Source organism: Tinamus guttatus, unplaced genomic scaffold (genome assembly GCF_059628265.1).
Source record: "Tinamus guttatus ecotype Peru unplaced genomic scaffold, ASM5962826v1 Tinamus_guttatus_pri_ptg000056l, whole genome shotgun sequence".
Taxonomy (NCBI): domain Eukaryota; kingdom Metazoa; phylum Chordata; class Aves; order Tinamiformes; family Tinamidae; genus Tinamus; species Tinamus guttatus.
Window position 1 is genome coordinate 73,304 of NW_028288590.1, and position 26,282 is coordinate 99,585.

The 26,282-nt window shown below is 68.3% G+C and overlaps 1 protein-coding gene across 1 annotated transcript; it reads left to right on the forward strand.

Moving 5' to 3' along the window:
• Nucleotides 1–7,579: 7,579 nt before the first annotated feature.
• On the forward strand, nt 7,580–24,395 carry LOC104572798 (microtubule-actin cross-linking factor 1, isoforms 6/7). The gene is made up of 38 exons (XM_088540112.1): nt 7,580–8,085; nt 8,186–8,326; nt 8,503–8,639; nt 8,728–8,887; nt 8,962–9,046; nt 9,130–9,356; nt 9,511–9,630; nt 9,703–9,810; nt 9,899–10,111; nt 10,349–10,558; nt 10,628–10,859; nt 10,997–11,223; nt 11,297–11,419; nt 11,913–12,014; nt 12,159–12,260; nt 12,858–13,013; nt 13,510–13,665; nt 14,350–14,676; nt 14,769–14,939; nt 15,016–15,171; nt 15,548–15,754; nt 15,973–16,092; nt 16,158–16,327; nt 16,423–16,582; nt 16,798–16,995; nt 17,234–17,359; nt 17,897–18,040; nt 18,626–18,814; nt 18,893–19,007; nt 19,081–19,247; nt 19,658–19,820; nt 19,896–20,050; nt 20,124–20,198; nt 20,517–20,634; nt 21,357–21,544; nt 21,612–21,732; nt 23,050–23,164; nt 24,227–24,395. The coding sequence occupies exons 1-38, from the start codon at nt 7,603–7,605 to the stop codon at nt 24,393–24,395; spliced, it is 6,336 nt and encodes a 2,111-aa protein (XP_088396238.1). The 5' UTR covers nt 7,580–7,602.
• The last annotated feature ends 1,887 nt before the right edge of the window (nt 24,396–26,282 follow it).

The following is a 26,282-nucleotide window of genomic DNA, read 5'->3' on the forward strand; positions in this document are numbered from 1 at the left end:
GGGGGGCACCCCCAGCTACAGGCCCCTAAACAGACTCTGCCTTTCCCCCAGCTCTCAGCGTGCCTCTCTGTCCACTTGTCTCACCCACACGCCTGGAGCTTCCCATGAGGATGCAATGGGAGACAGTGCTGAAAGCCTTGCTGGAGTCGAGGAGACACCAGCCACTGCTCTGCCCTCATCTACCCGCCGTCACCCCATCGCAGAAGGCTCTGGGGTTGGGTCACCGGGATTACCCCTTGGTGAATCCTCCCAATCGCCTTCTTGCCCTCCTCATGCTGAGAGATGAAACGTCCCCGTGCTCTCCATCCCCCCGGTTCCTTAGGAATCTTCACGTGTCCCGCTGGCCCCTCTTATCTCCCTGCAGCCGGGTTTGCCGTGTGCATTCCTGGCTCTCAGGAGCACAGTCCAAGCTGGCCAAGCCGTCCGTGTCCTGCTGCACGTTGCGTCCAGGCAGCTGGGCTTTGCTCTGTATTTTGGGCAGGGCCCCGCGGCAGCCCTGCACCGCTGGGCCTGTCTGTGCCCCTCTTGGCCACTGCCACCCATGCGGAGAAAGGGCCCTGTGGCTGCATCGCGCAGGCGCTGCCCGAGCGCTGCTGGGTTAGCCAGGCACCAACGTGGGGCAGCTGAGGGGCAGGAGGGACGGTGCAGCAGGGAGGGGGTTGGCATGCAGGGAATCGGGGGGCCGGAGTGCAGCAGGGGGCCAGGCACCAACACGGGACAGAGTGGGTGCAGCAGGGGCTGGGGAGCAACAGGGGTTCCCAGGGTGCAGCAAGGAGCCGCAGGGTGCAGCAGCGGGGCCCAGGGTGCAGCAGGGGGGCCCAGGGAGCCGCAGGGTGCAGCAGGGGGGCCCAGGGTGCAGGGGGGTGCAGCAGGGTGACCAGGGAGCAGGGTGCAGCAGCAGCAGCTCAGCCCCAGGCCGCGCCGTGCAGCAGGAAGGGCGCCGAGAGCGCGCGGCCGGGCCAGTTAATGATGATGGATCGCTCCATTCTCTCCACGGCGTGGCTGAGCCGGCGCGGCCGGCGCGGGCAGCGCTCTCCCTTGCAGCCCCCCCGGCAGGGGTGGCAGCGGGCTCAGCGCACTGCTAAGAATGGCTGTCACTCAGGCGCAGGGACGCGCTCGCTGCCGAGGGAGCCCTGTGCCGCACGCACACGTTTGCAAACACCCTGCACCAGCTTACACAAAACACAGGCTGCAGCCGCAGCGCTCTCACCCGAGGAGCCCGCGGCGCCACGGGGCAACCTGGCTGCACGCGGCGGCCGTGCAGCCTGTGCTGGCTCCGAGCAGGATACACGGGCGCCGCTGGGGCTTCCCCGGCCCACAGCACACAGGGGTCCCCAGACCACCCACTGCAGGGCTGTGTCCTTTGCCAGCCGTGGTCAGCAGGATGCCTGGGATCTGTGGGGTGCATCCTGAGCAGTGTGTGTCTGGAGTGGTGTACATCCTAGGGGAATTCATCCCAAGTTGTATACATCACGAGTGTTGTGCATCCCAAGCGGTGTGCATTCCCAAGCACCGTGCATCCCGAGTGCCATGCATCCCAGATGGTGTGCATCCCACTAGAGTTGTGTGCATTTCACAGGAGTGGATTCCATGCAGTGTGAATCCAGAGAAGCGTGCATCCCACATGGCGTGCCTCCTACAGGAGTGCATCCAAAGCAGTGTGCATTTCCGAGCAGCACTCACCCCGAGTGCCGTGCGCCCTGTGTGCAGCGGTGGAGGGACCCGGGCGGCCGCTCGCAGGGAGCGGCTGCCAACGCCGCGGGCCGGCGCTGCCTGGCGCCGCGCTGCCAGCGTGTGTTTGGAGCTGCTCGCGCGCTGGGAACTTTCTGTTCGTTCTAGGCAGCCGGGACAAAGCCCGGCCGCTCTCTCCCACGGCCCCCTCTGCCGAGACGCTGAACTTTTCTTTAAGCAGATAAGCTGCCGGCTCCGCTTCCTGCAGGGGCCCGGAGCCCCCCTGGCCACGGCTGCACGGCCGCACTCGCTGTCCCCGGCAGAGCCGCCGCCTGCTGCCGGGACAGTTTGGTGTCCCCGTGCCGCCTGGACGGCTCGGGGCTGCGGTCGGTGCCCGTGTCCCCGCGCTGAGCGCAGCACCAGGGCCATGGCAGGCAGGGCCCTGCCGCCCTCCTGAGGCTGCAGTGTCGTGGACATTGGGCAGCTCCAAATCTGCTCGCTCTGCTCCTCACAGCAGGGACGTTGCTGGTGGCGCAGCCGAGATGGTGCTGCCTGTTGCACCCTGCCATGCTGTAACTGCCTGTGCTGTGCCCGGAGCCGGGTGATGTGCGGCTGGGGTCCCACCGACCCGCTCCCCCGCTCTGCGCCAGGCCATCCCCGTGGGTTTCAGCTGCGGTGCCAATCCCCCTTTTCCATCCAATGATGCTCTCGGCCCTTCCTGTGGTGCCAAGGCCCTTGGGGACCCCTCGTGAAGGGTCTATGCCTGCTCCACAGCATACTGCTCCCTGAAGCACCGTGGTTGGTGGCAGCAGTAGGGCTTTTACAGCGCTTTGCGACTTACCCTCATGGTTAGTGCCTAGCTGGATCAGCTTGCCCTGTCCTGGCACGGACATGAGGGAACATCCAAGCCTGGGATGCTGCTCTGGCCGAGGGGACCAGGGAGTGGGAAACGGGGCTGCATTCCAGCTCCCTGATCCCACATCCAGCTGTGCCGCTGCAGCACCTACCCCGTCCCGGAGAGGCAGATTGTTCCATTCCCGCAGCTGGGACCCCACTGTTGACCACGGTGGTGGCACAAGCAGTGGGATGGGACTGCTGCAAGGTGATGGCAAGAGACCCAGGAGGGGAACGGCTGTGGGAGCAGAACGGTGGGACAGTGCTGGGAGGGCTGCGCAGGACGCATCCGTGCGGGACGTGCCCATGCTGGCTCACAGGAGGGCCCATGGGGCAGAGCCGTGGGGCGAGCAGGACGGAGGGGCTGCACACGCCTCCACAATGTCCCCTCGCAGTGGGTGACAGTGCTCAGCCCACCCAGGGAGCAGCCTCTGGGCCTCCCCCAGGCGCTGCCACTGGGATGGGCAGGTTTGTGCTCCTGCTCCCACGGGCTCAGCACATCTGCAGGACATTTGCCCTGTACACAGGCAGAGGGCGAGCCCGTCCGCACACAGGGTGGTTAGAAATAGGATTTAATGAGACTGTGATTTGCACTGTGGTGCTCAGCCAGACGAGTGCCAGAAGACTCTGGTGCAGAGGAGCGCGGGACCCTCTGCGTCCCTTTAACATCAGGGTGCCGAGGGCTCTACCTTACGTCTGGACTACATGGGGCAAAAGCAGCTTGACCATCAGGCAGTTAGGCTGGACTTTAAAGCAGGACTGTGTGGAGCACCAGAGCCTCTGAGATAGGCCCCTGCTCCATGGGCTACAGCTGGGGCTCTGCTCGGGCAGGTGCAGCACATGGACACAGAGGGGCTGCAAGGCTGGTGGGTAGCTGCAAGCAGCTGAGGGCTCCTCTGGATGACAGAGGACCAGGAAATTGGGAATGCTTTGGGAGCTGTGCTGAGATGCTTGGACTGGTGAAGGACACTGGGATCTTGTGGTGAAAAAGGTCTCTTTGCAGGAGCTTTTTGCCGTGGATGATGCTGACACTCCCAGGGAGAGCGTGGAGGGGTTATCACCACATGCAGAGGAGCCAGAGAGGTACAGCGCTCCGCTGGGCATGGCGGGACGAGCACGGCTGCCGATCCCGGGTGCAGACCAGGCCCTGCATGCACACGTGTCTGCGTGGCGAGATGAGTCCGGCCCCGTGGGGATGAGAAAGGCGCAGCGCAGCTGGCGTGGGCACAGAGGGGTTGCAGCGACCGCAGGTGTCCCCCGCGCCCCTTCGTCCCCAGAGCGCGGCAGCGGGCTGAGGAGCGGCAGCTGGAGGTGCACGAGCAGCTGCTGGCCCTGCGGCACTGGCTGGACGCCGTGGAGAGGAGGCTGCCTGCCCGCCCAGCCCCGCAGGTAACGCGCTCGGCCCGCGGCCCGTGAGGCCAGGCGGGACCTGGATAGTCGGGTCTCAAGCCCCTGCAGAGGGAGGCAGCCTGGCAGGGCCCCCAATCTCACCCACAAGGCAGGCAGGGTCCCGCGTCCCCAGCTCGCCCTCCCCAGCCTTACAGTGCTCTGCTCTGCCTCTGGCCCCGCTGCCACATGACGTGCTTGGCACAGTGCTGGCTCCCTGCGGCATCACTGCCCTGCAGCCCCGCAGAGCCACCTGCAGCCTCGGGCTCAGCCCTGTGCCTGGCAGCTCTGTCCATCCAGGCATTGCGCACAGCCCTGCGTGGGTGATGCAGGAGCAGCCATGCACCATCAGACATGTGCAGCCGTGTCCCCCTGCACAGGTGACATGCACAGCCCTGTTCTGGAGAGATGTGCACAGCCATGTTCCCCTGCACGGGGAGCACGAGTGCAGCCATGCGCTGTCAGACATGTGCAGCTGTGTCCCCTTGCATAGGTGACATTTGTGTGTCCCCTGCACAGATGACATGGGTGCAGCCATGTCCCTCTGCGTGGATGACACAGGTGCAGGGCAGCCTTGCATGGATGAAGTGCATGCAGTTGTGTCCCCCTGCACAGGTGACACGGGTGCAGACATGCATGATCAGACATGTGCAGCTGTGTCCCCTGTATGCATGAGGCGTATGCAGCCATGTCCCCCTGCATGGGTGACACAGGTGCAGCCATGCATGGTCAGACACGTGCAGCCGTGCCCCCCTGGGCGCCTGAGGCGCGTGCAGCCGTGCCCGGGCAGAGACGTTCGGCGGTGCCCCCCTGCACAGTCGCGTGCAGCATGTCCCCTTGCACAGCGCTCGCGTGCCCCTCTGCTCGCAGCCCCCCCAGGCACCCGGGGGGTGTCACGGTGTCCTGCGCAGGCCGCGCTGGCACAGCTGCCAGGCAGGTCGTGCAGCAGGAGCGCCGGGGCGGCCCCTCCTCGGCTCCACGCAGCCCCTCGCCGGCTCCTTTTGTTGCGGGCCTGGCGGGCGCGCGGGCTCCCTCGGCACACATGACGGCACAAACTGAAAGGGCCATTCATGCCGGCCCCGTGCAGACAAAGCCGAGGCCGAGGCGAAACCCACCCGGCTCCTGGGATCTGAGGCTGGAGATTCCAGCCGCCGGCTCCCCCCTCTGTGCCCCGTGTTGGGTTCCCGTGCCCGTGCACCCGTGCCCGTGCACCCGTGCCGGTACCTGGGGCTCCGGAGCGTGCCAAGCAGGCTCCTGACAGCACCCGGCGCCAGACGGGTGCCCCATACGCTGCCTGTCCATGCCCGGGGATGGAGGGGGAGTCCTGGGGGCGGCTGGAGCAGGGAGACAGGCTCCTGCCAGCTCAGCCTCTGGCGCAGAGGTGACAAGTGGGGCTCAGCACCACCATCCCAAACTCGAAAGAGCCGGGATGCTCCGGGAGAAATGTGCAGGCTGGAGCTGGGGCTGCACGGGAGGGAGCTGGGCTCCCCATGCCAGCGGGCAGAGCAGGAGGCTGCTGGGCGCAGCCGCCGCAGGGCTCCGCTCGCTCCTGCCGCAGTCCTGAGCAGCCCGCGGGACCCCGAGGGACCCCAGGCATCGGCCGGGCCCCTGTTCCGCCCCGCTCCCGGTGCCGGTGCCGGTGCCGGTGCCGGTGCCGGCGGGGCCCGGCCGCGCGGCGGGGCGGGAGCAGGTGGCGGCGGGGCCGCAGGTGGCGGCGGGCGGGCCGGGCCGCCCCGCGCCCGCCGGGATGGCTGCGGCGCCGGCGGGTTTCCCCGGTAACGCGCGGCGCCCACAGGGTTAAGGCGAGCGGGGCCTTTGTGGCGCGGCGGGGTCAGCGCGACGAGGGGCCGCGCCCGCCCGCAGCGGCCCGGCCCGCAGCGGCCCCAGCGCCCCCGGCCCCCGCCCGACCCCGGCCCCGGCCCCGGCCCCGGCCCCGCGCGGCGCTGCGGGGGGCGCGGGGCCCGGCGCCGCGGTGACAGCCGCCGGGTCCCGCCGCCCTCCGGCGCGGCCGCTGCCGAAGGGACCGGAGCGGCGCGGCCGCTTCGCAGCGCCACAAAAGGCCTCGGCGACCGCGACATGTCGCGGCGGTAGCGCCGGCCCCGCCGCTCCCGGGGAAGGGAAGCGAAGGGGAGGGGAGGCGGCTCCGCCGCAGCCCTCGCTGCCCCCGGCGCCGCTGCCCGGCCCCCGGGCGATGCCCATGGATCCCGCCGTGCTCCGCCGAGCGGTAAGTGCCGCCGAGTCCCCGGTACCGGCGTCGTGGCATGTGGGGCAGCGCCAGCACAGAGCGCACAGGCCCATGCGGGACGCGATGCTGCCGCGGGGGAGTCGGGCAGTGCGGGCACTGCGTCCGACTGGAGCAGCGCGGCTGCTGCTGTGGGCACACGAGGACCGTGTCCCTGTGGTGCCGGGAAGCGCTGCAGGTTCCCCCCCGGGACGGGGAGGGTATCCGGTGCGTGTGCTGCAGGTGGTGTCTTCGAGACACCCCCAGACCCTGCAGTCAGGGTGGCAGCAGCAGGCTCTGCCCATGCTGTTCTGGAGAAGCCGTCTGTGCTGCATCCGTGCAGGGCACGTGGGGCAGCGCGGGGGGACACGTGTGTGCGCCAGGGCTCAGCACGGGAGGTGCCATGGTGTGTGAGTGTGTGCGCAGCTGCCATGCGCGCGGGCCAGCAGCGCAGGGAGGCTCAGCCCCAGCAGCGTGCAGTGTGCCCTGGCTGCATGCAACATGCCCAGGCAGTGTGCAGTGCACCCCAGCAGCGTGCAGCATGCCCTGGCTGCATGCAGGGGTATTGGTGCGAGCATGCACAGCTCCACAGGGCGTCGCACGAGGGCTCGGCCTGCAGAGGGGTGTGCGCGAGGATGCGCGGGGGCCCTTGGGCGGGAAGGCGTGTGCGCCTGTTGCTTGCATGCAGCCGCTGTGAGCGGGCTGCTGATGCTGGCTTAACGTGTGTAGATGTGCAGCGTGGCTGTGCTGTGCAGCCTGTTTGTGCTGGGTGTGTGAGCAGTGCAGGGGGTTGAGGTAGCGCAGGACATGCTCCTGTGGCCCTGCCGAGCACTGCACAGCACCCAACAGAACAGAGAGCCCGGGCGCGTGTTGGGGCTGACGTGCACGTGAGGATGCGAGCAGTAGCCTCTGCTCTGCTGCGCGTCCCGTGAGCGTGCACGTGTGTGCAGGGTGTGCGCACCGCGAGCCTGCCGGCTGTGCGTGCATGCACAGGAGAGCGCTGCGGAGCGCCGAGAGCCGGGCACGCTGCTGGGGGAGGCTCTGGCCAAGGCGGCACGGAAGGGAGGGTCCTGACGGGTGCCTGGATTTATGGCCGCAGCGGGGCGGCCGCCTGCAGAGCAGCACCGCTGCGCTCGGCGCTGCGGGCTCAGCTCCCCGGTGGTGCCAGCGCCTTTGTGAGGCCCCGCGGCAGATGGCCCCTTTCTCCCGGCGCTGCTCGCCGCCCAGTTAATCTAACGGCACAAAGCGGCAGCCGCATCTGCCCACCCGCGCGGCCGTCCTGCCCCGCATCCCTGCGCGGGGATGCGCCGCGGCGCAGGCAGGGCTGCGCAGCCCCCGGCCCCCCCGGGGGTCCCAGTGCCGGCGCTGACGCCGCGGCTGCCGCGCTGCCGGCTCCTTGCAGGCGGGGATCTGAGCGCGCACCCCGCGCCATGGGCAACCCGGCGAGCCGGCCCAGCTGCCTGGGGGAGAAGAGCCGCGGGCCAGCGGAGCTGCCGGCGGAGGTGGCGCCGGGCGCAGGCTGGGGCGGTGACGGAAGCCCCCCGCCGCTGAAGCGCAGCAGCTCAGAGGCGGCCGTGCACAACGGGAGCGCAGCCATCGGCGCCCTGCCCGGGGGGCCGGGCTGGGCGGGGGGCGGCGGCGCCGCCTGGACCCCCCCTCGCACCGGCACCCCCAGGGCCGCCTGGTCCTGGAAGCCGCTGGCCACCCGCGAGGTGACAGAGGTGACGGAGGTGACAGAGACCATCGTCACGGAGATCGTGGAGGTGACCGAGTACCCGGCCGGGGAGGCCCCGGTCACACGGACGGTGATGGTGCTGACGGAGCACGCGGTGGAGCCGGCTGCCAGCTGTCCCCGGCCTGGCCCCGGCCCCAGCCCCGCTCCTGACCCCGATCCTGATCCCAACACTGCCGAGGTGACCATGGGGCACTGCCGCAGGAAGCCTGCGGTGCCGCACACCGGGTGCGCGGGAGGCAGCGGCGGGCGCGGGCGGCTCAGCACCATCTCCCCGGCAGGTGCCCGAGGAGCCAGAGCGGGCTCAAGACACAGCGCAGAGCCTGCTGGCCTGGGTGGCTGACATGGAGCAGCTGGTGGGCAACCAGAAGCCTCCCTCATCTGAGGCCAAGGTGGCCACAGCCCAGCTGGAGGAGCAGAAGGTGAGTAAAGTCGCCCCGGGCCCGTGGTGCCCGGCTCTGGTGCTCCCCTCACCGCCTGCTCCGGTGATCCCTGCACCGGCCCTGGTGCTCCCCTCATCGCCTGGCTGTGGTGCTCCCTGCGCCAGTTCTGGCGCTGCCGTGGGGCCGCCACAGCCCATGCCGCGCGTGCCCTGCAGCTGCTGAAGCGGCTGCTGGAGGAGCGTCGGCCCCGCATGGAGCTCGTGCTGCAGGAACAGCTGTCAGCAGAGGCCCCCGAGTGCCTCCGCGTGCTAGCCGAGAAGTGGGGCCGGCTGGTGCAGGAGGCTGAAGCCAGGTGGGTCGGCACTGGGGGCTTGGTGGCACCGTGCGCTGCGCGCTGCTCCCTGCGGGGCCTCGGCGCAGACTCACGGGCCGTCGCGCAGGCACGGCCGCCTGGAGCGCATCCTGCCGGCTGCCCAGGCCTTCCAGGAGGCCGTGGACCCCTTCCAGGAGTGGCTGGGTGCCACAGAGCGGCGGCTGGCGCAGCTCTGGGGCGCTGATGGCTGCGTGGGCCGCCTGCGCGACGCCCACGGTCAAGTGCAGGTAGGGGCCGGGCTGGGAGCGGGTTGGCTGCGGCGGGCCGGGCGGCACGGTGCCACGGACCTGCTCTCCCGCAGGGGCTGTGCGAGGAGGTGCGCGCCCGGCTGGCGCAGCTGGAGCGGGCTCTGGAGAGCGGGCAGCGTCTGCTGCACATGGTCACAGGCGAGTGGGGAAGCGGCCGGGTGCAGGCACTGGTGCCGGTGCCGGTGCTGGCTGGACGTGGTGACGCTGGTGTGTGCGTGCAGGGGAGGAGGCGCAGCTGGCACAGGAGAAGATGGACTCCCTGCGCATGCGGTACCTCATCGTGGAGCAGAGCAGCGCTGACACCCTGCAGCGACTCGAGCAGACCCTGGAGGCCTCGTCCCGCGTGGGCACAGCACCCGAGGACCTGGCGTTGTGGCTGGGCCGCGTGGAGAAGGAGCTGGCACCTGGGGACGGCGACCGGGCGCTGCCACTCGGCGACAGCGAGAAGGTGCTGATGTAGGGGTACCGGAGATGACTCACGAGAGCTGGGGCGCGGGTGGGAGATGGGTTGCGCCCGGGGCAGTGGGTCCTACCGGAGGTGCTCCAAGGGGCTGCTGCTGGCAGTGCGTGTCCCCCGGCTGATGGTTCCTGTCCCTGCACAGTTCGAGCAGATCTTGGACTCCGAACTGGCCCTCTTGGCCGGGCTGGCCGCGCGCCTCGAGGACATCGGCCGGGTGCAGCTGGAGGCGGAGGCCGTGCGGGCGCAGCTCTCCGAGCAGAAGGTGGGTGCATGGGCAGGTGGGCACAGCGGGGCTGGTCCCCGGGATGTGGCACCCACTCTCCCTGTCCCGCAGCTGCTCTCCGCCGAGATCCTGCACCACAGGGGGCTGGTGGAGCGCCTGCTGGCTGTGGCGGCCCCAGTGCTGCAGCGCTGCCCTGAGCCCCTGCAGCAATGCCTGCAGGTGAGCAGCCTGGGCGCCTCCGCGCTGCAGCACTGCAGGCGCATGTCCTGTGCTGTGTGTGCCCCCGCTGAGCCACGCTTCTCCACAGCCCTCTGTGCAAGCGCTGCGGGAGCGCACGGAGCAGCTCTCTGCGCGCAGCGCGGCCTGCGCCGTGCAGCTGGAGCACACCCAGGCACTGCTGGCCCAGTTTGCCGAGGCGCACGAGGAGCTGGCGCCCTGGCTGGCGGAGACGCTGCTCACGGCACAGCAGCTCTCCCCCAGCGCCATCAGCTACGAGGCCTTCAAGGAGCAGCAGGTGCTGCTGCAGGTAGGGAATAAGCTCAGAATGGGAATGGACTCGGGAGGGTGAAGGGGGAGGTCGGGAGGCACTGGTTGTGGGCACAGGGGGACCTTGGTGCAGGGAAGAGCAGCTTCAGGGTGCAAAGGGAGGGAGCGGAGCTGTTGGATCGCTGCGCAAGCACCATGCACCGAGGCAGAGGCAGGTGCAGCCTGGGACCCCAGGATACATCTGAGTGCCACTCTCTGCCACCTCCTCCACCTGCAGGGCCTGCGGGAGGTGATCGCGGAGCACCGGCCGCTGATGGGGAAACTGCAGTGCACGGCGGCGCGCCTGGCAGAGCTGAGCCCGGAGCAGGGCGCCCCGTTCCAGCAGCGCTGCCGGGAGGCGGAGGAGCAGTACGGGAGCATCCGTGAGCGCGTGTGCCAGGCCGCCGCGCTGCTGGAGGACGCGCTGCCGCGCTGCAGCCAGGTAGGGGGCTGGCACTGGGGGCTGGTGACCCTCCAGCATGGCCCTCGCTGACTGGCTTCGCCCTGGCAGCTGAGCGAGCGCATGGACCTGCTGCTGGAGTGCCTGGAGCGGCTGCAGAGCCGGCTGCGGAGCCCGCCAGCTGCTGGCACCGATGTCGCCCTCCTGCGGGAGCAGCTGCGGGAGAACGGGCTGGCGCTGGCCGAGCTGGAGAAGCTGGGGGCGGCGCTGGAGACGGTGCGGGCACAGGGCAGCGAGCTGCTGGCCAGCATGCAGGCAGCCAGCTCCGAAGCCGCTGTTGCAGGTACCCCGGCTCTGCCAGGCCATGCATGCACCTGAGTGCATCCCCGTGCACGCAGCATCCCTGTGCATGCAGCATTCCTGTGCATGTAGCGTCTCAGCATGATCATGCACTGAGCCGCATGCACTTTACCCCTGCAGTGATCCAGGAGCGCACGGAGCGGCTGCTGTCGCAGTGGAGCAGCCTGCGGAGCCGCTGCGAGGAGCGGGAGCGCCGGCTGCGGGAGCTGCTGGCCCTGGCCGACCGCTTCTGGCAGGGGCTCTCGGAGCTGGCGCTGACACTGGGCGACACGCAGCAGCTGGTGCTGGGCCTGGAGGAGGCGGGCGCCGAGCCCGAGGCCGTGCGCGCGCGGCTCCGCACCATGCAGGTAGCTGGGGGCTGCAGGGGCCGCGCAGCACGGGCGGCGCGGGCGCCGGCGCTGAGCTTTGTGCCGCGCGCAGGCGCTGCGCGAGGACATCGACGCCCTGCAGGGCGAGCTGGACACGCTGGGCATCCTCGGCATGGAGCTGGTGTCTTCCTGCGGGGACCCCGACAAGCCCGACGTCACCAGGAGTCTGGATGAGGTGGATGCTCCAGCAGGGTCTGGCCTGGGGGTTCCGGCAAGGGGCCGTGGGTGCCGCTCCTGGGCACCAGTTATGAGGATGGGGCGTCCCCGAGGCCTCCTGCTGCTGCCCTGGATGTCTGGGATGGGGGATGTCTGCTGGGGATCCACGAGGTTGGGAGTCCCAGGGATGGGGGCCCTGGAGGTTAGGGGTGTGAGGAGGTGCAAGGGTGGGGGTGTCTGGGAGACGAGTGCTTGGTGTTCAGGAAAACAGGAATGGGGGCTCCAGGGCACACAAGGTGAAAGCTTGGGGGGAGCTGGGGCTGGGCATCCTGCAGAGCCCGCAGTGAGTTTCCTTGGAGCCCTATAGGTGAGTGTCCAGAGAGACAAGGATGGGGGTCCTGTCCTGGGGATCCAGGGATGGTGTCCTGGGGTCCAGGTCGGGATGCTGGGGGTCCCGGGCGGGCAGCGCAGTGGCAGGTGCTGGCATAGCGCTGACCTCGTGCCCGCTGCAGCTCTACTCCTCTTGGCACGGCCTGAGCAAGGTGTGGACGGAGCGGCACGGCCGCCTCGAGGAGCAGCTCCAGGCTGCGCTCAGCTACCAGGAGGCCATGCAGGTGCGGAGGGCACTGGGGCACGCGCGGGACATCCCTGGGCTGGGCTGCTTCAACCAGAGCTGCGGCGGGGCCAGCTGCGCAGGGCTGTAGGGCAGGGAGTGGGCTGGGGTCTGCCTGCCCCGACCCGCATTCCCTGCGTGGCAGCGGCTGCTGGAGTGGCTGGATGCGGCAGAGCTGCGCCTGGCCGAGGAATTCCTGGTTGGTGGAGACCTGGACATGGTGCAGCAGCAGCTGGCGGAGCTCAAGGTGGGTCTGTGTGGGACGGGGTGCTGGGGGGCCAGGATGCAGGCGCATGGGGCCTTTTGCAGCAGTGGGAGCAGGTGACGCATTAGGCAGGGCTGGTGTCCCAACGCCCCCGCTGGTGGTGGCCATGGGGTGGCTGAGCCCCTGCCCCACTTGGGCCCTGGACAGCAGTGTCCTGCGGTCTGTGGGGAGGAGCTGTGGGCCTGGAGAGGGCAGGAGCACTGGGCTGTGGCGCCCAGCCCAAGGAGCGGTGCCAGGGTTGTCGCACGGGGCTGTGTCGCAGCACACAGAGCTGTGCCCGGTCCGTGTGTGCTGCATGTGCCCAGCTCTGCCACCGTGCATATCTGCCACATATGCCCTGCTGTGACACATTGCACCATACCAAGCCACGCCAAGTTGTGCCACGCTGTATGCACGTGAGGTGTACATGCCGTGCTGTACCATGCTAAGTCAAGCAATGCCACACTGCGCCGTGCCATGCTATACACGCACATGCCATACGTGCCATGCTGCAGTGCGCCGCGCCTGCCTGGGGCACGGCAGCCTGCAGGCTTGTGCAGGGCTGGGGCTGCAGGTCCCACTCACGGCTGTGCCCGGCAGGAGTTCAAGAGGGAGCTCTACCAGTGCAAGGTGGACGTGGAGAGCCTGCAGCACCAGGCGGGCCCGGGCGGCGCCGGGCACGGGGAGCCCCCAGCGCCGCTCAATGACTTCCGCCAGCGCTGGGACCACCTGGAGGAGGAGATCGTCAGCCGGCAGGTGGGCACAGGGACCGGGGGTCTCTGGGGCGGGTGGTGGTGCCCGAGCTGTTTGTCTTGGTTCTGCTGTGGGCGTGAGTGGGGGGACACAGCAAAGTGGGTGCATGGTGCCGGGCACGCTCTGCGTGTGTGGTGCTGGGAAGGGACCAGGTGCATTGTACTGGGAACGGGGTGCATGATGCTGTGCTGATGCTGGGTGCGTGGTCCTGGGCACGGGGTACATGGTGCCAGGAGCTGGGTGCAGTGTGCTTGCCACAGGGTGCGTGGTCCTGGGCACAGGGTACATAGTGCTGGATAGGCGCTGGGTGCAAGGTCCTGGGCACTGGGTTCTGGGCAAAGGGTACATGCTGCTGGGCACTGGATGCACAGTGCTCTGTAGGTGCTGGACACTGGGTGCTGGGCACTGGGTGCAGGGTGCATGGTGCTGGGCGCTGGGTCCCCGTGTGGGACTCACGGGTCTTGGATGGGCGGGCGCCCATCCTGCCCCTTCCCCCCAGCACCAGCTGGAGGCGGCGCTGCTGGGCCTGGGCCAGTTCCAGCACCAGCTGGAGGAGCTGCTGCAGTGGCTGTCCCGCACCTCAGAGCAGCTGCAGGGCCCGACCCTGCTGCGCCTCGACCTGCAGAGCTGCGAGATAGAGCTGGCCAAGCACAAGGTGAGGGCGGCTGCCCGTGCGTCGCATCCGCTGGGGCGGCAGCGTGAGAACGCGGCTCCTCCCGCCGTGACGGCATGGAAGGGATGAGTCGGCTGCGGGAGGGCCGCGGCGGCTCCACTTGGCCTCCCCATGCCCAGGCATGCTCACCTGCGGCTGACGCAGGTCTGCAGGGTACTGCTCAGCACTACATGGTGCTGCACAGTGCTGTACGGGGCTGTACAGTGCTGTGTGATGCTGCACAGTGCTGCATGGGCCTGTGTGGTGATGCATGGCACTGTACAGTGCTGCATGGGACTGTGCAGTGTGGGGTGGCGCTGCATGATGCTGCACAGGGCTGTGTGGTAATGCATGGCACTTCACAGTGCTGCATGGAGCTGTGTGGTGACGCACAGCACTGCGCAGTGTTGCATACTGATGCACAGCTCTGTGCATTGCTGAGCAGTGTTGCATGGTGCTGCACAGTGCTGCATGGGGCTGTGTGGTGCTTCACGGGGCTGTGTGGCCCTGCACAGTGCTGCATACTGATGCACAGCTCTGTGCATTGCTGCCAGTGGTGCATGGGGCTGTTTGGTACTGCATGGCCCTGCACCGCATTGCATGGTGCTGTGGGTGCGGTGATGTGCAGAAGGGCAGATGGGACAGGCAAGTGGGGCCAACGCATGACGGGCAGCACTGCCCCGGCAGGTGCTGAGGAACGACGTGATGTCCCACGCACGCACGGTGCAGTCGGTGAACGAGGCCGGTCAGGGCTTGCTGCTATCCAGCCTGGGCGAGAGTGTGGAGGGGCTGCAGCGCAGCCTGCAGCAGCTCAACCAGCGCTGGGACGCGGTGCAGAGCGAGACCGAGAGCCGCCAGCTGGAGCTGGAGAACAACCTCAGCCAGGTGCAGGACATCACGCTGGAGATCACCGAGCTGCTGCAGTGGCTGGAGCAGGTGGAGCTGCAGCTCTTCTTCTCCAAGCCAGCGTGGGGCCACCCGGATGCCACCAAAGAGGAGCTTGCCACACACCTGGTGAGCCCCAGGCGCCGCCGGCTGCCCTGCTGCCCACCCTGGCGATGCCTGAGCTGCCGGTGCGGCTGTGACGCTGCCCGCACTGCTTGCAGGAGCTGTGCAAGGAGCTGGAGGCCAAGCAGCGCGCCTACAACGAGGCACGCGACCGGCTGCAGCGGCTGCTGGCCGCCTGCTGCGCCGCCCGGCCCTGCAGCACCGAGCACAGCCTGCGCATCCTGGAGCAGAAGTGGGAGAGTGTCTACGCTGAGGCACAGGAGAGGAAGGTGTGCGGCCGGACCAGGCTGCTGCTGGCACTGGGGTGGCTGCGCCGCCGCTGCCAGCGCCTGCCTGTGCCCGCAGGAGCGCCTGGCCGAGGGGCTGACGGCCACCACCGAGTTCCACGGCGCCATGCAGGAGCTGCTGCGCTGGATGGGCCGTGCCGAAGAGGCGCTCGCCTGCCCCGCGCCCCCCAGCTGCCTGCTGGACACTGTCACCGCGCAGATCCAGGAGCACAAGGTGAGCCGGGCACCCGCGCACACCTCCCTGCACCGCCCTGGGCACTGAGCTCCTGTCCTGCATGGCATTGGCTGCAGCCAGGCAATCATCATGCATCCGCACTGGGTCTCTGCTCCATGTCCTGGGACGTCTGTGCATCCGCACCCGGTCTCTACTCTGTGTCCCTGGATATCTCCGTGCATCCACACCCAGTCTCTACTCTGTGTCCCTGGATGTCTCTGTGCATCCGCACCGGGTCTGTCCTGGGACATCTCTGTGCTTCCGCACTGGGTCTCTGCTTCGTGCTTCTTGCCCCTCTCTGTGCTCCCTGCGTTCCCGCCTGTCCCTGGAGGCTGCCCCAGCCCCAGGCACCCTGGCACATTCCGCTCTCTTGCAGGCCCTGGTGAAGGAGGCGCAGGCGCACGGGGAGCAGCTCGGCGGTCTCGAGGCTGTTGCGTCCCGCCTGAAGGACTTCAGCCGGAAGCAGGATGGGGCCGTGATCCAGAACCTGGTGCTGACGGCCCGGGAGCGGCTGGCCAAGGTGCTGCAGCGTGCTGCGGAGCGCGGAGCCGCGCTGGAGGAGGCCCGCAAGCGCACCAAGCAGGTACCACCGCACGGGGCTACCCCGGGCTGGCACTGGAGCATGGGCCGAGCTTCTCCGGCTCGAGGTCCATCTTGCCCCTGCGGTGCGTGGGCCCTTGTGCTGCAGCGCCTGCACCAGGTGCTCCTGGCCCCACGGCCCCTGGTCCACGTGCTGTTTGTCACATGGGCCGTGGTGCACGGCGCCGACGTGGCTGCCCCGCACCGCTGCCCTCCTTTCAGTTCAGCGAGTCCCGACGGCTGCTGCTCGACTGGATGGAGGAGGTGGAGCAGAGCCTGGAGCTGCCCCCCGACACGGCCGGCAGCCAGGAGGAGATCAAGTGCCAGCTGGCTGAGCACAAGGTGGGCTGTCCCGTCCCCGCGGCGCGTGGAGCCGCGCGCCAGCCGCCCTGACCCACTGCCCGCAGGCCTTCCAGAAGGTGCTGCGCTCCAAGCGCCCCGTGTATGAGGCGACGCTGCGCAGCGGGCGGGCGCTGCGGGAGCGAGCGCAGCTGCCCGAGGACCTGCAGCCACTCGAGGAGCTGCTGGGGGAGCTGCGGGAGCGCTGGGACGCCCTGTGCAGCCGGGCTGCAGAGAGGTGAGGCGACTCCGCGGCTCCGCTCGCCACTGCCTGTGGGGACTGTGCCCAGGAGTGTCCCCGGGAATGACCCGTACCCCATTATTACCCTGCAGGCAGCACAAGCTGGAGGAGAACCTGCTCTTCTCAGGCAAGTTCACGGACGCACTGCAAGCCCTCATGGACTGGCTGTACCGGGCTGAGCCACAGCTCAGTGAGGACGTGCCCGTCGGAGGGGACCGGGACCTGGTCAGCGACCTCATGGACAAGCACAAGGTCGGTATCACAGGACATGTCCTGTGTCCTGGTGCAGGACGAGCGCCACGTGCTCTTGTGCCAGCATGGGCAGCAGTGCCAGCGCAGACCCTTCCTGCACCCCACATCAGCCCGGCTCCCCAGTGCTGATCAGGGCAGTGTGGGGCAGTGACCGCTCTAGGGAGCAGCATCGGGGAATCCCCGGTGCCCCCCATCCGCTCCTGCCATCTCTGCAGATCTTCCAGAAGGAGCTGGGCAAGCGCGCTGGCTGCATCAAGATGCTGAAGCGCTCGGTGCGCGACCTGACGCGTGGCAGCAGCAGCGTGGACTCACAGTGGCTGCAGCGGCAGGTGGAGGAGCTCGGCGCCCGCTGGGACCTGGTCTGCAAGCTCTCCGTCTCCAAGCAGGCCCGGCTCGAGGCCTCGCTGCAGCAGGTGTGGGGCGGGCGGCTCTGCAGGCGGCCGCGTGTTGCAACGGCAGCGGGTGCCGCGCGGTGCCCCGGGCTGCAGGCTGCTACCAGGGCTGCAGGGCGTGAGGTGCCGTGTTGCAAGGAGCTGCGCGGGGCGGCCGCGCCGCGGGTGGCCGAGCGCTGTGCGGGAGACCTGGCTGCTGCCTCTGCGTGCTCCGGGGCCAGGGGCAGCAGCCTGAGCGGGTCCCGCTGCCCTGCGGCAGGCGGAGGAGTTCCACAGCCTCGTGCACGCCTTCCTGGCGCGCCTGGCCGAGGCAGAGACCACCCTCAAGTACGGCGTCTTCCCCGAGGAGGAGGCAGCCGTGCAGGAGTGCCAGCACCAGCTGCAGGTCAGTGCCCGGCCTGACCTCCCACTGAGCTGTCTCGCAGCCCTGGGGCATGAGCGAGCCCCTGCTGCAGCGTGTGTGGGGTCGTGGTGTGCCTGGGGTCGCAACAGGCTCAGCATCGTGGTGTGCAGGGCATTGCAGCATGCGTGGTGGTGTGGTGTGCATGGTGTTGTGAGGTGCATGGTGTCTCCGTGTGCATGGTGTCTCGGTGTGCGTGGTATTGTGGTGTAAATTGTGTCACAGCATGCACAGCATCACGGTGTGTGTGGTGCTGTGGTGTGCGTGGTGTTGCAGTGTACACGATATCACAGCATCATGGTGTGTGCCGCTCCGTAGGAACCTCCTGTCCCCTACCCCAAGGAACGCTCCTTGCCCCCTTCTCCTTTAGTCCCTTCCCCTGCTGTCCCGGCCCACATTATGCAACCAGTCCCACCATGGGGCTCCCCACTCCCCATGGGGCTGTCCCCACGGGCCCCTCGGCAGGCGTGGGGCCCGTGGGCTGCAGGGCTGTGACCCCCGCTGCAAACACGGTGCCCACAGGAGCTGCGGCAGTCGCTGCAGTGCCAGCAGTTGGAGCTGGAGTGCATCAGCTCGCTGGGCGAGGAAATCCTGGCCGCCTGCCACCCCGACGCCATCGTCACCATCAAGTCTTGGGTCACCGTGGCCAAGAGCCGCTTCCAGGAGGTGAGCTCCCGGCCCGGTGCTCCCATCCTGCACTCTCATCCCAGTGCCTTCACAGAGCAGAGGGACCTTAGCCCATCCTTGTGCCCTTGCACCCTCCCTGTCCTCCCCTGCTGCCACCCAAATGTCGTCTCTGGTGCAGTGGCCACTGGCGTCCTCTCCTGCTCAGCTGGCAGCTCCTTCCTTCTTCCCAATGCAGGCAGTATCCCTGGGGGGAAGCACATGGGAATTCCCCCAGCTCTGAGGCTGCATTCCCAGCTCTCCCTGAGCAGTGGCACAGCATTCCCGGCTCTGCCCAAACGAGTCCAACGGGTCCCAGCGGATCCCTCGTCCTTGTCTGCACAAAGCAATCGCTGTGCAGATCATTGTGTGTCTAATCGGCACTGGGATCTCTGGAGCGGCGCGGAGCCACCGGAGCTGCTTCCAGCGCTCCGCGCCCGCTGCACGTCTGCAGCCCTGCGGTCCTGGCACCATCACGTCCTCGTTTGCGTCCTGCGTGCGGCCCTGTGCCCAGCCGGGTCCGCGTTGCCGTCTCGTGCACGGCGTGTGCCCAGCGCTGTCCCGTGCCATCCACTCTGTCCCTCCCAGGTGCTGAGCTGGGCACAGCAGCAGGGCGAGCGGCTGCAGGCGCAGGGCGCCAGCCTGGCCGCCGAGCGCCAGGAGGTCACCCGGCTCCTCGACTGGATCACGGCAGCCGAGGAGGCGCTGAGCCTGCGCGAGCAGGAGCCGCTGCCCGAGGACGCTGAGCAGCTGGAAGAGCTGCAGGCCCAGCACGCGGTACGGGCACCCCGGGCACCCCGGCAGCCTCTGCCTATGCTCTGTGCCCGGAGGTGCTCAGTGCCGGCTCTCGTGCAGGTCTTCATGGAGGAGTTGAACCGCAAGCAGCCCGACGTGGAGCAGGTCACCAAGAGCGGCAAGCGGAAGCTGCCCGTGGAGCTGGCGCCACCGGCCCCCCGCCGGCTGGCCGCACGTAAGGGCCCCGCTCCCCTGGCGCTGCGCGGAGCCCCCCGCACGCTCCTCACCGCCGTGTCCGCCTGCCGCAGGGCGTCGCAGCGCGGGGAAGGCGCCGGGCGCCGCGGTGGCACCGCTCGGGGCACTGGAGCCCCAGACGCCACTCGTGGCGCAGCTCCTGCACCGCTGGCAGCAGCTCTGGCTCCTGGCGCTGGACCGGCAGTACCGGCTGGAGACGGCCCTGCAGCGCCTGCGCGAGGTACCGCCAGCACGGGATGCTCTGGTGGCTCCAGGGCCGCTGCAGTGGGAGCCCTGGGCCTGACACAGCTGGGGTGTCCCCAAGCCCCTTCCCACATGGCTCTCTGGGTGGCAGCGGGCAGACTCCAGCCATGCACATCCTGGGTCTATCCCATTCGTGCAGATCCCTGAAGTGGGAGCAGGCAGATCCCATCCCCACCTGTCCCTCCAGATGGGAGTGGGCAGATCCCATCCCTGCAGACCCCAGCTGGCCCAAGCCATGTTGCTGTTGCCTCAGTGGCTCCGTGCTTGGATGCTCCATCTGGGATGCTAGAGGGGCTTCCCTCAGGGATGCTCTTTCCCAGTGGGATGTTCATTCTCCTTGGCATGCTTGTTGCCATGGGATGCGTCTCATTCCTACCACCTCTGCAGCTGGAGGAGTTTGCGCACTTCGACTTCGGGGTCTGGCGGAAGCGCTACATGCAGTGGATTGGCCAGATGAAGTCCCGGGTCCTGGACATCTTCCGGGGCATCGACCGGGACCAGGATGGGCGCATCAGCCAGCGGGAGTTCATCGAGAGCGTCCTTGCCTCCAGTGAGCAGGCAGTGCCGGCATGGGGCGTGCAGGACGGGGTGCCGCTTCGCAGGGCTGATCCTCCCCATCCTGCAGAGTTCCCCACCAATGTGCTGGAGATGAAGGCCGTGGCGAGCATCTTCGACCTGAACGGCGACGGCTTCATCGACTACTGCGAGTTCGTCAGTGCCCTGCACCCGACTCGGGACCCGCTGCGCCGCAGTGCCGATGCTGACCGTATCCAGGATGAGGTGTGTCCGTGGCTGTGGCGAGGGTGCATGGGGACCAGGGACCCACGGGCTGAACCATGTGGCTTTTCTCCAGGTGAACAGGCAGGTGGCCCAGTGCAACTGTGCCAAGCGCTTCCAGGTGGAGCAGATCAGTGCCAACAGGTACCGGGTAAGTGCTGCCTCCCACCACGCTGCAGCTGGGACTGCTCCCTCCTACCGGGAGTGCTCCGGCGCTGTGCACGCAGCCCGCACTGTGTGGGATCCCTGCTCCTGCGGTCCCTGGTCCTGCAGCTGCTTTGGCCCTATGCACACAGTCTGCACTGTGTGGGATCTCCGGTCCCACATTCCCTCCTGCCGGGACTCCTCCAACGCCGTACAGGCAGCCTGTGCTGGACAGGATCCCCATTCCCTCATGTTCCTCATGGGACTGCCCAGCACCCTTCATCGCCCCCAACCCCAGGCCACCCTCACACCATCTCCTCCGCAGTTCGGGGAGTCGCAGCAGCTGCGGATGGTGCGGATCCTGCGCAGCACCCTCATGGTGCGGGTGGGTGGTGGATGGATCGCGCTGGACGAGTTCCTGGTGAAGAACGACCCTTGCCGAGGTGGGCACGGCTCACAACGCTTATGCGGCTTGCACAGTTTGCACGGCTTGCACAGTTTGCACGACTTGCACAGCTTGCACAGCTTTCACGGCTTGCATGGCTCTCATGGCTTGCACAGCTCGCATGGCTTGCACAGCTTGCACGGCTCGCACAGCTCGCATGGCTTGCACAGCTTGCATGACTTGCACAGCTTGCACAGCTATCACAGCTTGCATGGCTCACAGCTCACACAGCTTGCACAGCTTGCACGACTCTCACGGCTTGCACAGCTTGCATGGCTTGCATGGCTCACAGCTCGCACAGCTTGCAGAGCTTGCACAGCTTGCACTGCTCGCACTGCTCTCACAGCTTGCATGGCTCGCATGGCTTGCACAGCTTGCAGACCTCACACGGCTTGCACAGCTTGCACTGCTTGCACAGCTTGCATGGTTCGCATGGCTTGCATGGCTCGCATGGCTTGCACAACTTGCGCAGCTTGCGCGGCTTGCATGGCTTGCATGGCTCACATGGCATGGCACCCTGACACCAGCTCCAGGGCATGGGGACCCCACATACCCCACAGCTCTGCAGCCAGTGTGGGCAGCGGGCCTGCAGCTGGAGAGCCCCAGCACAGGCGCAGCAGGGCCCAGTGCCCCGGGCCATGCCCTGGGGGGCCGCGCACAGTGGGCGGCTGTGCCCGCAGCCCCAGCACAGCCTCCCCGCTCACGGCCCCATCGCCCCAGTGAAGGGAAGGACCAACCTGAAGATCAACGAGAAGTACCTGTCCCCAGATGCCTTGGGGGCCGCCGCGGCCAAGTGCGCGGGGAACCAGTCGGCCCCCTCCTCCAAGGTGCTGTCCCCGAGCCGCTCCAGCTCCAGCCTCAGCCTCTACAGCAGCGCCTCGGCCCCTAGCAGCCCCCTGGCCCGCAAGGTGAGCAAGGGGCAGCCGCCCCACGCCCCTGTTTGCCCCCAACGCCCGCTGACTCCCTTCCTCGCAGACGGTGCTGCGGCGCACACGCTCCGGAGACCGCTGCCCCCGCGCGCGCGGCGCCCTGCCGCCCGACGGCGCCGAGCTGCAGAGCGCGGTGCCCCACGAGAGCCCGGAGCCGGCACCTCCAGGTGAGGCTGCTGCCAGGCGGGACCCGGCGCCCCCCCGCACCCGGCCCCCTGTCCTGGTGCTGCTGCACCGAGCATGCTGCCGCATCACCCGCTCCCTTGCAGAGCCGCCCGAGGGGTCCCCGCCGCAGCGCCGCAGCCCCTGCCGCTGAGCCCGCGGCGCCCGGGCCCCTGGCCCCGCTCAGGACTCTCCATGCCGAGGGCTGCGCTGTCCGTCCGGCACCCATCCCGCTGGGCCCGCACCCAGCTCGTATGCAACCCCCCTGACACACGCCAAACTGCCCCGGCCCCAGTGTTGCGGCCCTGCCCTGCCGCGGTGGCACCTGCAGGACTCGGGACCTGCTGCAAGGGTGCATGCGGAGGCCCCATGCAGCACTGCCCTGCTGTGTGCCGTGGCCCTGTGAAGCACTGCCCCAGTGTGTGCAGTGACCCTGTGCAGTGCCGCCTGTGGACTTGCAGCAGCCCCACGTGGTGCTGCCCCAGCACGTGCAGTGGCCCCACGCGACACTGCCCCAGTGTGTGCGGCAGCCCCTTGCAGCGCTGCCCCACTGCATGCAGCCCCCTGCAGTGCTGCCGAGCAGCCACAGCTGCAGGATGCTGCAGCGGGAGTCCTGGCCGGTCCTGCCGCTGCCCTGCGCCGTCGCAGCTGCTCCTGGCGCCCGGAGCAGGGGGCTCCGCGGCTGGGCCCCACACTGGATGCAGAGCCCCATTTCTGGTGCTAACCCTCCCCTTCGGCGCCACCCAACCCTGGCTGCCCCCTGGCCCCGCAGCAGGGCCCGACGCATGTTCACCGCCCCCGCTAACGGACAGCAGTAGAGCTGAATGTAACCCTGGCCAGGCTCGCCCACCGCCACAATAAAGAGTAGATTTCTTTTTCTATAAGCACCCAGGGCTGAGCGTCCCTCTGCCTGTCTGCGCACTCGGAAGCGCGTGAAGCTGGCACGGGCATCGCAGCAAGCGGCGATGCCTGGGCCAGTGCCGGCGGCGGGGAGGCGTCGGGCAGCCGTGCCAGCAGGCGCGGTGCCGTGACGCCTGCTTTCCCAAGCAAGCATCACTGTCATTCCCGCGGCACCCCTGCCTGTGGCAGCTCCGCGGGGCCACGTTCAGGCTGTGCCAGGAGCGAAGAGGGGGACACACGCACCGACTGTCGCCCCTCGACCGCCATGGCACTGTCATGTGCAAGCGCACTGGTGCTGTGCCCCACTGGGACCTCCTTGTCCCTGTGCATCCGTCAGCATGTCTCGGGATGTCCCCCGCGTGCCGACGTGGGCAGGCACTGGTGACACTGGTTGCGCTGCACATTCCTCTGGCCCTTCCCAGTCGGGAGCCGCCCGGCAATCCCAGCACTGCTCCCGGGCCTGGAGTGGAGCCAGGCGGCCGGTGTGGTTTCTGACAGCGGTGTCCCCGGCAGCAACTGGTGGTGGGAGTCCTCTTGGTGCGGTCCCCGGCACCGTGGCTCAGCCCCCCGGATGACGGCAGTGCATCCGGATGCATCGCTGGATCGCTGCGCCCACCCTGGGTCTTGCAGGAGGCCCCAGCAGGTCCCTGCTGCCGCCTGCATCTGCGGCCCCCATGGAGCGCCCACCAGCCCCCGTCTACCCTGAGCAGGGAGCAGGGCAGGACCCAGGGCTGGGCAGCCCCAACATGCCCATCCCAGCCCCTCACTCCGGCCCCATCCTGGCATGGGGTGCGAATGCCAACGACACAGGGGGCTGCAGGCGGCACGAGGACTGGCGCACAGGGCCTGCCCTGCTGCTGGCACTGCCTCCGACCACACGCGAGCTCCCACAGCAGAGGTCTCTCACCAGGATCCACTGGGACCATCCTGTCCAGTCCCTGCCTCCCCCTCCCACGGGTTTCTTGTGTCTCCTGCCCAATAATTAAAGCTGGGCATCGCCCCTCAGCGCTGGCGGTTCTTCTGGCTCGGGCTGCCATTCCCACGCTGATACGGGGCTGCTCCTCCCATGGCTTCCTCCCTGCATCTCCTCCCGCCGCCCTTCTGCCTCGGCCCCCTCTCCTCCTCCTGCCCATGTGCCCAGCTGCCATCCCCACATCGCTCCCCAGGCTGCTCCTCGTGCTGCAGCTCCCAACCCCCTGACCAGCCACCGCTGCTGGCCACTGAGGAGATTCCCAGCCCCAGGCGAAAAGAGAATGTGTGGGTTAGGCTGCCCGTGCTGGTTCAGATGTGGATGCACGGGCTGAACCTCGCACCACTGCTAATTGTGGCAGCCACATCTGTCCTGCACCCTTCAGCAAGTGGCCAAAAGCTGCAAATGCAAAACGGCGCAGGGAGGTGAAGCAGGAGAACATCACGGCAGGGCACTGCGTGGGCCAAAACAGCCCAGCACAGCCCAGCATGGCCCAGCACTGCCCAACATAGCCCAGCATGGCCCACCAAAGCCCAACACTGCCCAGCACGGCCTGGCGCTCTCCCTGCAGCGAGCCCTGACACGGTGCGGGGCAGGAGGCTGCAGGTCTCCCCGCTTGCGCCCCTTAGGTGCTGCAACACCAGCCCCCTCAACCCCAGCTCCCCGGCGCTGCAGCCTGGCTGTGAGCGCTGGAGGCAGCGCCAGGCACAGGCCAGCAGCTCGGCCCTTCCCTGCTGGGAAATGCTGCGGCGCCAGCACCGCTCCGACGTGCCCGTGCCAGTCCCCTCGCTGCGGTGAACCGCAGCCTCTGTGCCAGCGTCCCTGGCACTAACGGGTGATGCTTCCGCAGAAGCCGCCACGTCTGGGGCCCTGCCAGGCCATGCTGGTCCCTGGGGCTGCCACGGGTACTGCACTGCCCTGGCTCCAGCCCTCGCACTGGGCCCGCTGGGGAGGTGTCCCCGCAGCAGCACCATGTCCCTGCGGCAGCACCATGTCCCCGCAGCAGCACCACGTCCCCGCAGCAGCCGCAGGCCCCCAAAGCAACACCATGTCCCCGCAGCAACGCCACATCCCCACAGCAGCACCATGTCCCCCTAGCAGCACCATGTCCCCACAGCAGCACCATGTCCCCAAAGCAACACTATTTCCCTGTAGCAGCACCACGTCCCCGCAGCAGCCGCAGGCCCCCAAAGCAACACCATGTCCCCGCAGCAGCCCCACATCCCCACAGCAGCACCATGTCCCCAAAGCAACACCATGTCCCCGCAGCAGCACCACGTCCCCAAAGCAACACCATGTCCCCGCAGCAGCCGCAGGCCCCCAAAGCAACACCGTGTCCCCGCAGCAGCGCCACATCCCCACAGCAGCACCATGTCCTCCTAGCAGCACCATGTCCCCACAGCAGCACCACATCCCCACAGCAGCCCCACATCCCTGCAGCAGCACAATGTCCCTGCATCCCTGCATCCCCATGTCCTGTGATGCTGCGGACTGGCGGGCGCCAGGTCCCAGGTGCCTGCCTGGATACCGGCAGCTCTCCAGACAACACACTCCCACGCACCATAAACATCTTGCCCGAGTGCCATAAACACCTTGCCCGAGCGCCACACACCCCTTCCTCCTCGGCACGTGCCCCACGGGCAGGCGGTGCAGCCCTGCACCCCGCTGGCACCTGCTGCCCCCGAGGGTGCTGTCCTGGGGGCAGCGCTGGTTGCACTGGAGCATTTACAGGGGCCAGGGATCTGGTGGAATGGGGCAATAGGCACTGGGACCACAACGCTGCAGGATGGTGCAGATCCAAGTGGCAGGCAGTGAGAGGCGTTGGGCTGATGACAGAGATGGGCAGGGGTGTTTGGGTGGCTCTGGGCACGTTGGGGCGATCCTGGGTAGAGAACAGTCTGGGGAGCAGGAGTTGGGGAGGTGGGTGCAGGGGTCCTGCTCTGCCTGGGCTGCGGACAGGGCCATCAACTAGAACCACCCCCTACCGTGGCGCTCCGTTGGGGCAGGACAAGGATCGGGCCCCACCACGCTCGGTCTGGGCAGGGCCAGGACAAAGACCAGATCCCCTCATCGCTCTCAGTCTGGGCAGGACCAGGAAAAGGACTAGGACCCCCGTGCTTGGTCTGGGCAAGACCAGGACCAGGACCGGCCCCCTTGCTCTCTGTCTGGGCAGGACTAGGACAGGGACCCCCTCGCACTCAGTCTGGGCAGGACAAGGATAAGGACTGGGCCACCCTGTGCTCTGGCTGGGCAGGACAAGGACTTGGCCCCCTCGCACTCAGTCTGAGCAAGACAAGGATAAGGACTGGGACACCCCCGCACTCGATCCAGGCAGGACAAGGACAAGAACTGGGATCCCACCGCACTCGGTCCAGGCAGGACAAGGACAAGGACTGGGACCCCCTGCGCTCAGTCTGGGCAGGACAAGGATAAGGACTGGGACCCTCCGAGCTCGGTCTTGGCAGGAGAAGGACCGGGGCCCCCCGCACTCGGTCTGGGCAGGACCGGCCCCCCCGCGCTCGGTCTGGGCGGGCCGCGGCCCCTCGGGCGCCGGGCGGGAGGCGGCGGCGCGGCGGGGCGGGCGCTGTGTCACCTCGGGGCGGGGACGCGCCGGGTTTTAAACGTGCCCCGGGCGGGCGGGGAGCAGCGGGGACCGGCCGGGCCGAAACCCTCCTGCAGCGCGGA